At 44.7% G+C, this 15,000-nt stretch overlaps 1 protein-coding gene across 2 annotated transcripts in view; it reads left to right on the top strand.

Annotated features, from left to right (window-relative positions):
* Positions 1 to 8,300: 8,300 nt before the first annotated feature.
* sorbs3 (sorbin and SH3 domain containing 3) overlaps positions 8,301 to 15,000 on the top strand; it is a 28,962-nt gene continuing 22,262 nt past the window's right edge. For both annotated transcript variants that reach the window (XM_080852403.1, XM_080852402.1), the window contains exons 1-6: positions 8,301 to 8,366; positions 8,757 to 8,893; positions 10,951 to 11,014; positions 13,026 to 13,055; positions 13,177 to 13,282; positions 14,526 to 14,619. In XM_080852403.1, coding sequence (XP_080708529.1) covers positions 8,762 to 8,893; positions 10,951 to 11,014; positions 13,026 to 13,055; positions 13,177 to 13,282; positions 14,526 to 14,619 — 426 coding nt within the window. In that variant the 5' untranslated portion in view covers positions 8,301 to 8,366; positions 8,757 to 8,761. The remainder of the gene's footprint in view (positions 8,367 to 8,756; positions 8,894 to 10,950; positions 11,015 to 13,025; positions 13,056 to 13,176; positions 13,283 to 14,525; positions 14,620 to 15,000) is intronic.

Genomic DNA, 15,000 nt, shown 5'->3' with positions numbered 1-15,000 from the left:
CCCATCGTTGGTAGCATTATTGATAGCTTTATTGATAGCCTGATTGATAGCTTTATTGGTAGCTTTATTGATGTGGTTGTCGCTAAAGTTGAATTGATCTCTGAGGTCAGCTTGAGGTGAGGTCGCGTGGCTTTGTTTATTGACAGTGTGACCAAAGGTGACGATGGCTGTTGTCAGAGGTCAGACGGTCAGTAGCAGAGCATTGGAAAGAATGACCAATCGTGTGACTCGCTAAGTGAGTGTTCCAGGGGAATTTGCTAAATAATGAAAAGCCAAGGCTACTCAAGTGAAAGCCTTCCTCTTATGGTGATAAGTGTTCAGTGAATACGCACAAACTTTTAGGAGTGGTTGTTCTGTTGCAATATAAAAATTCACTACTTTGCCTATCGAGTTTGCCTGGTTGTATGAGTTATAGGTCACTTACTGTGGATCAACACGATGGATATGGAGTCTGCCTGGTTGCGTGAGTTAAAGATTACTTACTGTGGTTCAAAACGATGGATATGGAGTTTGCCTGGTTGCGTGAGTTATAGATTACTAATACTTACAGTACTTACTGTGGTTCAACAAGATGGATTTGGTGGAGTTACAATGGCTACATATCTGGGAACCTCAGTGATTTTGATTAATTCAGCCTGAGTGGTTTGCATTCCTGACTCTGTGGGACCTCCAGACGGTCCCATTCAGTAAACCTCCATGTGAAGGAGGAGCATGCATAGGACTTCTTTGAGGGCTGTGGAATATCTTGACAGAGACACTGTAGAATATCTTGAATGAGACACTGTAGAATATCTTGACTGAGACACTGTGGAATATCTTGACTGAGACACTGTGGAATATCTTGTGTGAGACACTGTAGAATATCTTGACTGAGACATTGTGGAATATCTTGAATGAGACACTGTGGCATATCTTGAATGAGACACTGTAGAATATCTTGACTGAGACACTGTAGAATATCTTGTGTGAGACACTGTAGAATATCTTGACTGAGACACTGTGGAATATCTTGACTGAGACACTGTGGAATATCTTGTGTGAGACACTGTAGAATATCTTGACTGAGACATTGTGGAATATCTTGAATGAGACACTGTGGCATATCTTGAATGAGACACTGTAGAATATCTTGACTGAGACACTGTAGAATATCTTGAATGAGACACTGTAGAATATCTTGACTGAGACACTGTAGAATATCTTGAATGAGACACTGTGGCATATCTTGAATGAGACACTGTAGAATATCTTGAATGAGACACTGTAGAATATCTTGAATGAGACACTGTAGAATATCTTGACTGAGACACTGTAGAATATCTTGAATGAGACACTGTGGAATATCTTGAATGAGACACTGTAGAATATCTTGAATGAGACACTGTGGAATGTCTTGAATGAGACACTGTGGCATATCTTGAATGAGACAATGTAGAATATCTTGAATGAGACACTGTGGAATATCTTGAATGAGACAATGTAGAATATCTTGAATGAGACACTGTGGAATATCTTGAATGAGACACTGTGGAATATCTTGAATGAGACAATGTAGAATATCTTGAATGAGACACTGTGGAATATCTTGAATGAGACAATGTAGAATATCTTGAATGAGACACTGTGGAATATCTTGAATGAGACACTGTGGAATATCTTGAATGAGACAATGTAGAATATCTTGAATGAGACACTGTGGAATATCTTGAATGAGACACTGTGGAATATCTTGAATGAGACACCGTACAGTCTGCTGTCTTACAAGCATGTTCAAGCGTGCAATTAGTTGAATGGTCCTTGGACTTGTTTTCATGTTGAAATGGCGAGACTGTTGTCTTTGTCACGTGGCCTTGGTGTGTATATAATGCGGAGGGATGGGTAGGGTGTGGTTTGTTTGGGTTAGGACTGGTTGGTCACCCACCCACGGGTTTGACTCAGAGTATAGGACTTATGACCAGCCCAATGAAGAACATACATTAATGTGGGTTAACATAAATAAGCCTGTCATGGTGACAATGTTGTACATATTCATGAATTAACTGAATTCGAAATGTGGGCAAATAATCCATCCCTTACGAGCCTGCTGTCATGGTGACTGTGAGAAGGCGCGAGCCGGCCACCTCACCATGTGGGATGTAGCCTAGTAGAATGGGGTTGCAGGCACGAACACACGACGCAGGAGACAGTGGCTTCCATAAAAATAGCTACATTTATTTACAACAGGGTTTTTAAAAACCCCAAAACATACAAACACAAACTGAACATGCTAAAGCCTATACTAGACAAGGTACCCCTCTGAGCATTCAGGTTGGGTCTAGTACCTTGTCCAAGCTCCATCCAGCATGTTCAGTCTGTCCCTCCCTCTCAAACAATGAGGTGCACCTTAAGTAGGGCCACCTTGGTCCAATTAAGAGGTAATTGGACCCCTCCACAGGGGTGGGGGAATCCGGACCCAACCATTTAGGTAGGGGAGTCCAGTCCTTCTTCCCTCATGGACCACAGTGAGAAGGGGGAGGGACTTCACCTTTTCACAGTGACGCTAACATAAGAATTCATGAATCAGCTGAATGCCATGTGAGCATAAATCCATCCCTTACAGGCCTGTTGTCATGGTGACGATAACATAAGAATTCATGAATCAGCTGAATGCCATGTGGGCATAAATCCTTCCCATATGAGCCTCTCTGTCTCCTTAACGTGGGCCCATGTGAGAGTGATTTGCTATCCTCCTCAGGCGCTCAATTCGAGTGTCTCATTGTGTCCCAGCATCCTGTTACCTCCAAGTGCAAGATTACATTAGCACAGCATTGGGCTAGCTGACTGTACATTAGCACAGCATTGGGCTAGCTGACTCTACATTAGCACAGCATTGGGCTAGCTGACTGTACATTAGCATAGCATTGGGTTAGCTGACTGTACATTAGCATAGCATTGGGCTAGCTGACTGATGTGTTTACACATTACTGACAGATTTAGCATCTTGCTAAGGGAGTGAGACAGATTGGCCCTTCAGTGTGTTGCAAGATATTGTTGATTGCTCTCAGGAACTGCTGAATAGACAAGAAATCTAATGTGAATAGACGGGAGGCAGGGTGTCTAGTTGCCAATAAAGTTGCCCTCACACCCCGGACACAAACTATACAAGCGCTTCCCCTCTGGTAGGCGCTACAGATCACTGTTCCCAAAAACCTCCAGACACAAAAAACGTTTCTTCCCCCTCGCCGTCTCACTATTGAACAACTAACCCATAGTAGCATATATATGTATCCACTGTAGCATATATCCCTGCACTCTCCACTTCTTCTTTACACTACTGTTGTAACAATTCAGACCATTGCACTGTTTATTTTTGTATCGTGTTTGTTTTGTATTGTGTTGTAATATATATTTTGTGTAAGCACATTGAGAGTCAGTTTACCAAGTCAAATTCCTTGTTTGTGCAAAACTTACTTGGCCAACAAAATCTGATTCTGATTCTGAAGCTGGCAGCATTTGACGTGCAGGCAGAGTAGAGCAGTCTCACAGCTCTGAGAAAAAGCGTCTGATATCCTAGCCAAGTTTACAGAGACGAGGCATCCCCATCCTAACAGACCAGAGAGAAATCCAGCTCCCACACTCTAAACTCCCATCTCCATGTTTGGCCGAGCAAGTAAATATCTGGGCTGACTTTTTTGGAACATGCCCTACCCATTCAAGACATCAAGAACACCTCTGATAATATGTAACCCAGCTAAAACAAGCTGGTTCTCCTGAAGCATATCTCCCCAGCACCACCCATTTCCAAGTGTGATCTGCTGCTGGCAAGGGAAGTGTGCTTCAGTGCTTGTAAGCAGATAAGAATGTGTAGGGTGTTCAAAGTAAACAGGATTTGTGTGTTCCTGTGAATTTCGCCAGATATGAGAGGGCTGAATTGGCCTTATTAGGTTGGCTCTCCTCTTGGCTCTGCTCAGGGTTGGCCAGAGCATCAGGGGGAGAGCTGATTTGAGAGCTGGATCTCCTGGCGTTTTCCCGGTCTCCCCTTCAATACTCGTTTAGGTAATGAAAGCTTCAAAAGCCAGACACGGTGAACAGCAAGGCCAAGCAACCCCACCAGCTTTTTAAGGCTTGGTGTTTTTGAGGGGCTTCTCTGATTTAGGGGCCTGTTTTGGGAGACTGAGAAGCAGAACTGGGAGTCAGTGCACAGGATTGACTGTGGGTAAGCATCGAACATTCTTGGGTTTCGAACACCTAAACAAGTGAAACAGACACGCTAGTGTGGCTTGTTCATTGTTTATCAAACCCATAGATTTGAGTCATTTTAATAGAAGAAAAGAGTCAACCAATCACATTTTTGTTCTACTTCAGAAATTGACCTTTTCACTATTAAATTAAGAGGCAAGACTATCTCTAGTGCCAGCTGCTGAAATGTCAGCAGTGATTGTAATGTCACAGTCAGACCACAGTGATGCAGAGGTATGGTGAAGCTTGCTATCAGTTCCTCCATGTCGACAAATAAAATTGTACCAGCTTTAAGCATTTTGTTAATCTGTAGCGTCCTTCTTTGACAAAGTCTGATCATGTATCAGCTGCAGGGGGATGTGCATCAGCTTGAAAAAATGCTGGTACCAGGTACAGGGGCGGACTGACCATCGGGGATACCGGGGGAATCCGCGCCTTGTATTGCCTGGGCCGTTCTGACAGTAACTCCCGGGCCACCATCCCCCCCCCAGGTCCGCCCCTGACCACGTACGCACACACACACACACACACGCACACACACGACGGAGCTGTTCTCCCTGTTATGTAATGTAAGAGTCAGGGGTTATGAGTCATTTGGGGAGACACATCTGCTACAGGCTGCCCAGGCGGGGGTTAACTATTCCCCTGTGCAGGAGGCCCCTGCAGTGTGCTGTGGACCGCAAGACACTGGATATGGCAGTCAGGACACTGACCACAATCATTACACTCTGCAATGTTCCATTTTCGACCGGGCTTGGAAAACTCATCATCGCACAGTTTGAATAGCAGTAATCTGCCTGCTTCCAGTAGTGTAGTCCAGGGTATACGCGCAGCGCAGGCAAACTTATTTCTCAGTCAGTATTGCGTATACCCAGTTTTCAAAACAGGGCGTTTATCCTGTGTTGTATGTGCTGCTTAAAAACGAATTAAGAGTATACCCACTTCTCCAGGGACCACTACACCACTGCCGGCCTCCCTAAGCAGCTGAGAACTGACCCCGAAAATGGAAAGTTGTGATCATTTCAGAGGGCGCAGGTCCTGAGTTTCCATGCCAACCGACAGTTACTACTGACCCCTGTTCAGATAACGAGGGTAAGGAGGCTGCCTCCCTCTTGAGCGGAAATTACCCACTCTGTTCGATCCTGCAGTCCTTTGAAGTAGAATCAGTTTTCCTAATCTGCTTTGCCAAGGTGCCCGGACATTTGAACTTGGAAGTCCTTTTTTTTTTTAATCCTCTTCTAGCTTCTCTCTCCTTTTTTTCCGACATAGCTTTGCAATTTAGTTTGTGTTCAGTTTGGCTTCTGGGCCCTGTGCTGTCCAGGGTATGGGTTATGTTCTGGAAGAATCCGGCAAGCCTGTGACTCAGCCTCATTGTTTTGCTATGGGCTTTGCCATGGTGATAAGGAAAAGATGCCACTGGTTTCCACTTGATGGGGTTTAACAGCATTTGAACGGCATTTTACTTCACGCTGAGAAGTGTTTGCTGGATAGGGTTGACAAACCTGCCAGGACCCTAAGTACATTTATGATCACAAACAGCTTTTTTTTTCCTGTTGAGGGACACAAAAAAGAAATACGGCTTGCTAAATGAATGTGTGTTGTTGTCTAGGAGGTAAACACATTCAACCTGACACTGCTTAGCCTTGTGTATGGACAACACAATTGGTCAGGGCCTCTGTGAGGCTTAAAGGCACAGTGCCTCCGAGGGAGCATCTCAGCAGTCTGTATCGGACGCCATGGATGCCAAATCGGATAACTCAATAATGTTAAGGTGAAAGGAATGCAGACCAACACAGCATGAGCCTGGAAATAGCACCTATTGAGTGCTTCTCATTTAGTGGGTCACTAAATGACATATCATTAGGAGGGTTGAAGCATCTTTCAGGGTGTCTGGTTAGAGAGGGGAATTGTGTTAAATGATGTCTTGGCTTTGACCGTTTGAACAATTTTGTCGTACTTTTGTTTCTGTCCTGGTGTTACATTTCTGTGGCCTGTCTGTTGATAAAATCACTGTGGATATAGTCAAATTAGGACATTTAACCCTCATTTAAACTGTATCAATTAAATGCAAAGTATTCTTGTGTACATGAAAATGATGTGGTTTTTGTTTGTTTGTTTGTTTGTTTGTTTCATTGTCATAGTTCAAAGATCCTGTGTAGGCCATCATCAGGGATCCAGACATTCAGATGACATGCAGCCACAGGTATGCCCTTTACATTACAGGAAACAGAATTAATACGGGGTTAATTAATCTACTTTAATCTAGAGATCTGTCCACTCCCTTCAACTAATTGCTAGAGAAACCATTAAAGTTTGGGCATTGGGCAGAAATGTCCTCTTAAGTGGTAAACACCAATGTGTCCCTTGTAATTAACTGAAGAAACACATTTGTTTCACGTCACTGATACCTTAGAAAGCTTCCAAAACTGTTGTTTCTTCCCCAAATTTGGCCGAAAACATGCAGCGACGGACCAAGATGTCCCAACCTGAATGAAAAAAGGGAGCTATTTATGGCTTTCACTCTTGTATTTCCATGCTAATGCCTCGGTCCCTGGGCTCTCACAATGGCATCTCTCTGATTTTTACGAGATAAAGTTTCACAATCGGTGAGAAAGCGAGGATCTTCCCATGACCCCCACAGCTCCGGCGGCCCTTATGCACAAACATGCCGGAGTCAGGGGGGGGGTGGGGGGCGGGACCCAGGGATGGACTGACAAGCGAGCGGTCGCCATGACGACAATGGGGAACGGGGGGGGACCTTGTGAAGGGACGTGACACAGAGCTCGGACAGAGCTCCCCTCTGATGGTCGGCGGGGGCGACCCCCTTCTGACCCCCTCAGCCCAGGCCGCGCCTCTTGGCCTGGGAGGGAGAGGGAGAGTGCCCCCCCCCCCCCCCCCCCCCACCCCGAATAGTCTCCTAATGGGGCCATAATGAGCCTCTCCAGTTTCACCCCCCTGACCGTTCAGCCACAATGAAGCCTTTCTCCTTTCGCCCTGGCTAAAGAGATGATGGAGTAGGTGGATCGCCTCTTCCTACCTTCACCACTTTAAATAAATTACAGCCTCACCACAACACTGGACACTAAGGGCCAATTAGTCTCCAGAGAAAGGAGACAAGCCTCAGCTAAGGAAGGAGGAAGAGAAGTGTGTGTTTGTGCTGTACTCGTGTGTAACACTTCATTCTTCCTGTACTTGTTCTTATTAGCCTCCTTCTCTTCCACTGTTCCTTTAACCTGAAATGAGGAGAGAAGTGTGTGTTTGTGCACTGTTCCTTTAACCAGAGATGAGGAGAGAAGTGTGTGTTTGTGCTGTGCTCGTGTAACACTTCATTCTTTCCCTTTAACCTGAGTTGAGATGAAGAGATGAAGAGATGTGGCCCCTAGGGGTCTGAGATGAAGAGATTTGCCCCTGAGGGGTGTGTTCCCTCCTGTAACGGTTGCTCTCGCTCTCTTCCTCATCCTCAGCGGCAGGTGGAGGTGCACAACCATCTAAATGGCTCACGGATCGTGTTCTCGGACGGGGGCCCTCAGGGGGACCCCCGGCAGCAGCAGCAGCAGCTCCTCACGGCTCCAGAGCTGACCCAGGAAGTAGTAGTGATCTCGCCCGGCCTGCCCACTCCCCCTCTCAGCCCCTTCCGGATGGTCCAGCCTCTCTCCACACAAGACCAGGCCAGTAGCAGCCTGAAGCATAATCACATTATGGTGCAATGTTATGTCATCACATAAACTATGGACAGACTTTCACCTTTATTATACTTCAGTGAACTGGTGCTTCAGAAGGAGAAAGTCAATCACCTACAGATGACACTGTTTTATGATCCATTACCTTTGCACTTAAAGTGTTCCAAACATGTAATTGCTGAGCTGACGTGTCTTACAATAGATTAGTCATGTTTACACTGACCTTTCGCCAGTTTTTGTACAACTGCACCACCTAGTGGTACTCTCCTGCATTGCATGTTTTTTTTCTGAATACAAGAGGAAATGCTTTGTTCTGGTTCATTCGTGTTGAGTTATTTGTTATATGGGCTGGTCCACATGTCAGTAAGTTTGATGGGGTTTGGTTATGTGTTTGTTAGGTGGCAGAGGTTAATGGCAGCGGCTATCCACTTCCAAGTTTCGGATCTTACTATGGACCTTCTGATACAGGTGTGTTTGTCTCTCTGATTTAAAGATAATCACTCACAGCATATCGGCATATGTAGTATAGTGATGAAAGAACCTCTCAAAATTATAATTATACAGTTTTATCTGTTTTAACTGTTCACACTCACATTCATGTGCACATGGGCTCTCTAGGGCCCACTAGTGGTGAAAATAATCCCTTTCTTGTAAATGAAGTTCCAAATGATGTGACAATGTGTAGTAGCTTTACATGATTAACAGCTTTCAATAACATTCAGAATTGCCTAAACACATAATCCCTACGGAATATTGACATACTGTTCCCATAATCCGTTGTGTACAGCAGGTTTGCCGTGGTCTCTCATCCAGTAAATTAGATTATTAAGATGCTTTTCTTGTTTTTGTGACTGAAAGGAGTGATGCCCAATGGGACGCAGTCTGGAGGATCTTCCACCCTTCCACGGAGGTCAGGAACCAGGGAGGAGCGACTGATTAAGTTCTCAGGGATCGGCCCTGTGGACGAGACAGGCATGCCCATCGCCTCCAGATCGGTACGTCACCGCTGAACCTATCCTCTCTTATCACCTCTTATCACCTCTCATACATCGCTTCTAGATCAGTACGACACCGCTGGAACTACCCTGTCTTATATCCTATATCCTTATATCTTATATTCTTTTTCCTTATATCTTATATCCTATATCCTATATCCTTATATCTTATATCCTATATCCTATATCCTAAATCCTATATCCTTATATCTTATATCCTATATCCTATATCCTAAATCCTATATCCTTATATCTTGTATCCTATCCTCTTCCTCTCATTAATGTTTACATGCCCCTGCAAGTGTATTTGTCCTCGTTAGTGCATTATACCTTGACCTCTGAGACGCCTCAATGGTCAGTATGCACACCAGGTGACCTCTGAGACGCCTCAATAGTCAGTATGCACATCAGGTGACCTCTGAGACGCCTCAATGGTCAGTATGCACACCAGGTGACCTCTGAGACACCTCAATGGTCAGTATGCACATCAGGTGACCTCTGAGACGCCTCAATAGTCAGTATGCACACCAGGTGACCTCTGAGACGCCTCAATGGTCAGTATGCACACCAGGTGACCTCTGAGACGCCTCAATGGTCAGTATGCACACCAGGTGACCTCTGAGACGCCTCAATAGTCAGTAAGCACATCAGGTGAATGCTACTGACTTTATGCTCATTCTCTGAAGCGCTCCACCAAAACACTTAGCTCTGAGTCTGCTGTGACTCATTGAGATCACGGCCAGTTTACTCACTTATCATGTTGTAATGAGAAGATGAATAGCTATGATTCAGAGAAACTGCATATTCATGTGGCCATATAAGGCCCTGTGCAGACTGCCCAAGCCCTGACATCACACCTCATGTCTGCGCCGCTGCCATTGAGAACATAGGATAGGATAAACTTTTATTAATCCCGTGCGGGAAATTCAATTGCCAAAGCAGCAGGGTAGTGGGAATAGTAATCAATAATCAATTATCTATATACATTATCATCAAAAAAATAAATAATTTGAATAACAAATCAAATAAATAAATAGATAAAATAAATAGACAAAATAGCAAATTATAGACGAATTATATAAATATTATATGAAACGTATGTTTGATTGTGTTGGTTGTAAAGTCTAATGGCTACTGGCACGAAGGACTTGTGCAACTGTATGAGATCGACAGCAGATAATGTTTATCTCTTCTCTCCTGGCACTCTCGACTTCTTTACGCTATTTGTTTACAGTTCACAGCAATAGTTTTACCTGTATATAGTCATTCCTCCCTGTGTATATTTCTTAAGACCGTTGTGCTGTTGTGTTGTATATTTTTGAGTAAGTGCATTGAGAGCCACATAACCCGGAGGCAAATTCCTTGTATGTGAAAACTCACATGGCCAATAAACGCGATTCTGATTCTGATGCGTAGGACACTGTATGTCTGCCTATCTATCATGAACATATAGAGGTATCCATTCTGAAAAAAAGAAATCCACCTTATTCAGGACAGCATTTGCTGTCTGGCATTTAATCTACAGTGGATCTTTTAAATATGTCTTCACATTAATCGATACAGACGGCAGTCTCGTCATTGATCAATACAGACAGCAGTCTCAGATTAATCGATACAGACTCCAGTCTCGCATTAATCAATACAGAACACAGTCTCACATTAATAAAACAGACAGCAGTCTCGCATTAATCAATACAGACGACAGTCTCAGATTAATCGATACAGACTCCAGTCTCGCATTAATCAATACAGAACACAGTCTCACATTAATAAAACAGACAGCAGTCTCGCATTAATCAATACAGACGACAGTCTCAGATTAATCGATACAGACTCCAGTCTCGCATTAATCAATACAGAATACAGTCTCACATTAATCAATACAGACGGCAGTCTCGTCATTGCAATCTATTGTGACATATTCTTATAATTCTGGTGTGCATGTGTACTGAAAGCTACAAGGTGGCCGTAGTATCACAATCAGTTGTATTTGCTTTGTTTTCACAGTCACATTTCCTCTCAGCTATTCATTCTTTCCTTCCCTGTGTCTGTTTCAGAGTGTGAACAAACCCAAAGATTGGTACAGGAGCATGTTCAGGCAGATTCACAAGAAGCCAGAAGGTATTATTTCTTCATATCTTTCCCTATCTCTCCTTCCCGCTCTCTCCTTCCCACACTCTCCCTCCCTCTCTCTCCTTCCCATACTCTACCTCCCTCTTTCTCCCTCCCTCTCTCCCTCCCTATCTCTCCTTCCCACACTCTCCCTCCCTCTCTCCCTCTCTCTCTCTCCTTCCCTCTCTCTCCTCTCTCCCTCTCTTTACTTCCCACTCTCTCCCTCTCTCCCTCTCTCTCTTTCCTTCTTGCCTCTCTCTCACTCCCTCTCTCCCTCCTTCTCTCTCCTTACCACTCTCTCTCTCCCTCTCTCTCCTCCCTCCCTCTCTCTCCTTCCCTCTCTCTCCTTCCCTGTCTCCCTCCCTCTCTCTCCTTCCTTCCCTCTCACTCACACTCACACTGATACCAGCACACAGTGAGAAAATTCCTCTCTGTCAGTCTGTGTTACTGCTGAGCTGAGCTGTGCTGTGCTGAGCTGAGCTGAGCAGCATCCTGTGATGCCTAAAGGCTCACATTAAGAGAAATAGCTGCTGAGGTGTTCACAGCTCTACCTCACCTCTCACCCTGCTGAATTCCAGAGGGAAACACCAAACGAGCCAAACACTGTTGTTAAAAATGACATGCATGTACAAATGCGTATGTACTCTAAGTGTGTGGAGTACATGCGTTTCACAGTGGAATTTATGCTTGCTTTTCACGCAGAAACGTAAGCACGTAAGATACATAAAGTGGAATTTATGCTCGCTTTTCACGCAGAAACGTAAGCACGTAAGATACATAAAGTGGAATTTATGCTCGCTTTTCACGCAGAAACGTAAGCACGTAAGATACATAAAGTGGAATTTATGCTCGCTTTTCACGCAGAAACGTAAGCACGTAAGATACATAAAGTGGAATTTATGCTCGCTTTTCACGCAGAAACGTAAGCACGTAAGATACATAAAGTGGAATTTATGCTCGCTTTTCACGCAGAAACGTAAGCACGTAAGATACACAAGAACCCCTTGCGCAGTTACATAACCCCCCTTACGTGCTTAAGTGCGTCCCCCAAAATTTGTCACTATCCAACAAACCCGAGCATGGCTCACGCAGCTGCAAAGACTGTGATTGGCCTGCTTACCGTCTCCTTTCAGGAGTCTCACATTTCCGGTTTCATAGCACAGTATCGTCTTTTTTGAAAGCCAAGGCTAGCCCGGAATTTTTTTTAATCATGAAAAGTACCATTACATCAAGTAGTGTAGCAGTGTAAAATAAAGAGGTTGTCTTCGGCTACTGTTGTCTGAAGACAAAAACACTGTTATGCTGTTGCATTGGCATTATGAATGTACAGTACATCTGACATGAGGCATCCTTTTACTCTGTGGATAAGATAGGAGTCTTGCTTGATCCTGTTACTCTGTGGTTAAGATGGAAGTCTTGCTTGATCATGTTACTCTGTGGTTAAGATGGAAGTCTTGCTTGATAAACGCAGAAATTGGCCAGACATAATGCCACTGGAATGTGACTCAACAGTGAAGAGCTAAAATGGAGAGCAACAGATTTTGCCAACATTTGACAGCTACTCTCGATGAGCTCACCTCACTTTGCTTGGAGCAAACTGGCTGGGGAACAGACTCATATCAATCATTTATATGAGCCATGTGCTCCTGCATAGAAGATGCTTTAAACACAATTTAAGTAACATAAACAGGTCCCTACATGAAGTAGTTGTTGTAGTGGGAACACAGGACACAGGGTAACAAGCTATCTTACAGCAAAAAGCCAAAACGACTTCCTTCTGACACACCTGTAGTCAAGCAACAAACACAAATAAACAGATGGAATCCAAGAACATGTCTCGTCTTTATGGCCCTTGACCCTTGAATTATTTCCCTTGAATTATTTAATTTCTCTCACACACCCTCTTCATAACAGAGGCCAACAACTCCTGGTGTGATGTTTTGTAAATAACACTCTTGGATACTGGAAAGTGTGAATTGTGTAATGCCTAATAGTGTAACCTTTCATGTCCTTTCCACAGATTCTGAAATGGAATATTGGTCAGCTGAAAGTGAGTCATGGTTTCACATGTTATAAAACTCCATTTCCCATGTTTCCTTACTGAGTCATATATAATGGGTGTTCCTGGGTAATGTGTGCTTCTGATGTTCCTGTTTGTAATGTTCCCAAAGGGAGCCAGCTGTCCCCCACACCGACCACAGAGAACATCGTGAGAGTAGATGGACCGACAGGGAAGGCCCTCTTCACCCTTGACCCCTATGGGTCCCTGCCTGACTGGTGAGGAGATGGACCGACTCATGAGACTGACACACACACACACACACACACACTCACACACACACTCACACGCAGACGCAGACGCAGACGCAGACGCACACACACACACACACACTCACACAGACACACACACACACACACACACACACACAGACACACACACAGACACAGACACACAGACATAGACACAGACACAGACACACACACACACACACACACACAAACACACACTGCTTATATGGTCATATGAGGTTTCAGTAGAAGAATCAGTGAATGAGTGGATACAGGGAGAACGAGAGAGCAAGGGCTAGAATGTGTGTGTGTGTGTGTGTGGGGGGGGGGGGGGGGGGGGGGGGGGGGTTGGGGGTTCTGTAACTGGGTGTGTATGCATAAATATCAAACGGGGTGGGAGTGAACACAACTGTGCTGTTGCTAAGACAGTCATAGCTGTAACCAACAGTATTTGTCTGAATATTTGGGGTGAGGTGATGTAATGCCATGACCATAAAAATAGCTCTTTGTTACAAAACTCCATTCTCTCAGCGTGAGGTCAGCCATTTTGAAACTCACACATGGCCTGTGATTACGGTTAGCGGGGTCTAATACTAGGCAGCCCGCACAAATTCCGATGGAAAAGGGAAGAATAGAACTTGGCAGACATGTTGGGATCTGTTAGTGCAGGCACTGACAATGAGAGCCTGATAAAGAGGTTGTCGGGGCATGTGTGTGTGTGTGTGTGAGAGAGAGAGACAGAGTGTGTGTGTGTGTGTGTGTGTGTGTGTGTGTGTGTGTGTGAGAGAGAGAGTGTGTGTGTGTGTGTGTGTGTGTGTGTGTGTGTGTGTGTGTGTGTGTGTGTGTGTGTGTGAGAGAGAGTGTGTGTGTGTGTGTGTGTGTGTGTGTGTTTGAGAGAGAGAGAGAGAGAGAGTGTGTGTGTGTGTGTGTGTGTGTGTGTGTGTGTGTGTGTGTGTGTGTGTGCGCGTGTGTGTTTGTGTGAGAGAGAGTGTGTGTGTGTGTGTGTGTGTGTGTGTGTTTGAGAGAGAGAGAGAGAGAGAGAGTGTGTGTGTGTGTGTGTGTGTGTGTGTGTGTGTGTGTGGGTGTGTGTGTTTGTGTGAGAGAGAGTGTGTGTGTTTCTTGCTGTGCGTGTGTGTGTGTGTGTTTGTGTGAGAGAGAGTGTGTGTGTTTCTTGCTGTGCGTGTGTGTGTGTGTGTGTGTGTTGACTTTTTTTGTTGGGATTATGTTTCAGGAGTGAGCTGGGAGTTGGAGACAAGCACCCGAAGCCAAAGAGCATTTTTGACTTTGAACCTGGACGGAACAACACCTCTGGGAATCACAGCCAGGTAAGAGACCGTATTTAGTGGGGGGGGGGGCATGTTTCAGGGGGGCCCATATTTCAGGGGGGGGCATGTTTCAGGGGTGGCACAGTAGAACAGCGTTGTCTGGGTAAGCTTGTTTGGTTGTTCATTTTTGTATTGTTAATGTTTGTGTAGGAATGCTGATAAGTTGATGTGGCACTGTACACCATTTTGCGGATAATGAACTACGGAACTACGGAGTCTTTGGGTTGTTTTTAGTTGGCCAGCATTTAGTGTGTGAGTTTGTGAGTGAATGTCATTGTCCTCTTGGTGGAAATCTTTTGGAATGGAGAAGTTTGACGTTCCTGTCTACTGAACAAGCAATTTGCAAATTAGTTTAGGAGACAATTCGATTACTGCTGGTTC

Source organism: Sprattus sprattus (assembly GCF_963457725.1).
Source record: "Sprattus sprattus genome assembly, chromosome: 15".
Lineage (NCBI taxonomy): Eukaryota > Metazoa > Chordata > Actinopteri > Clupeiformes > Clupeidae > Sprattus > Sprattus sprattus.
Note: the sequence above shows the minus strand (reverse complement) of the source record. Positions and strands in the feature narration are given on the sequence as shown.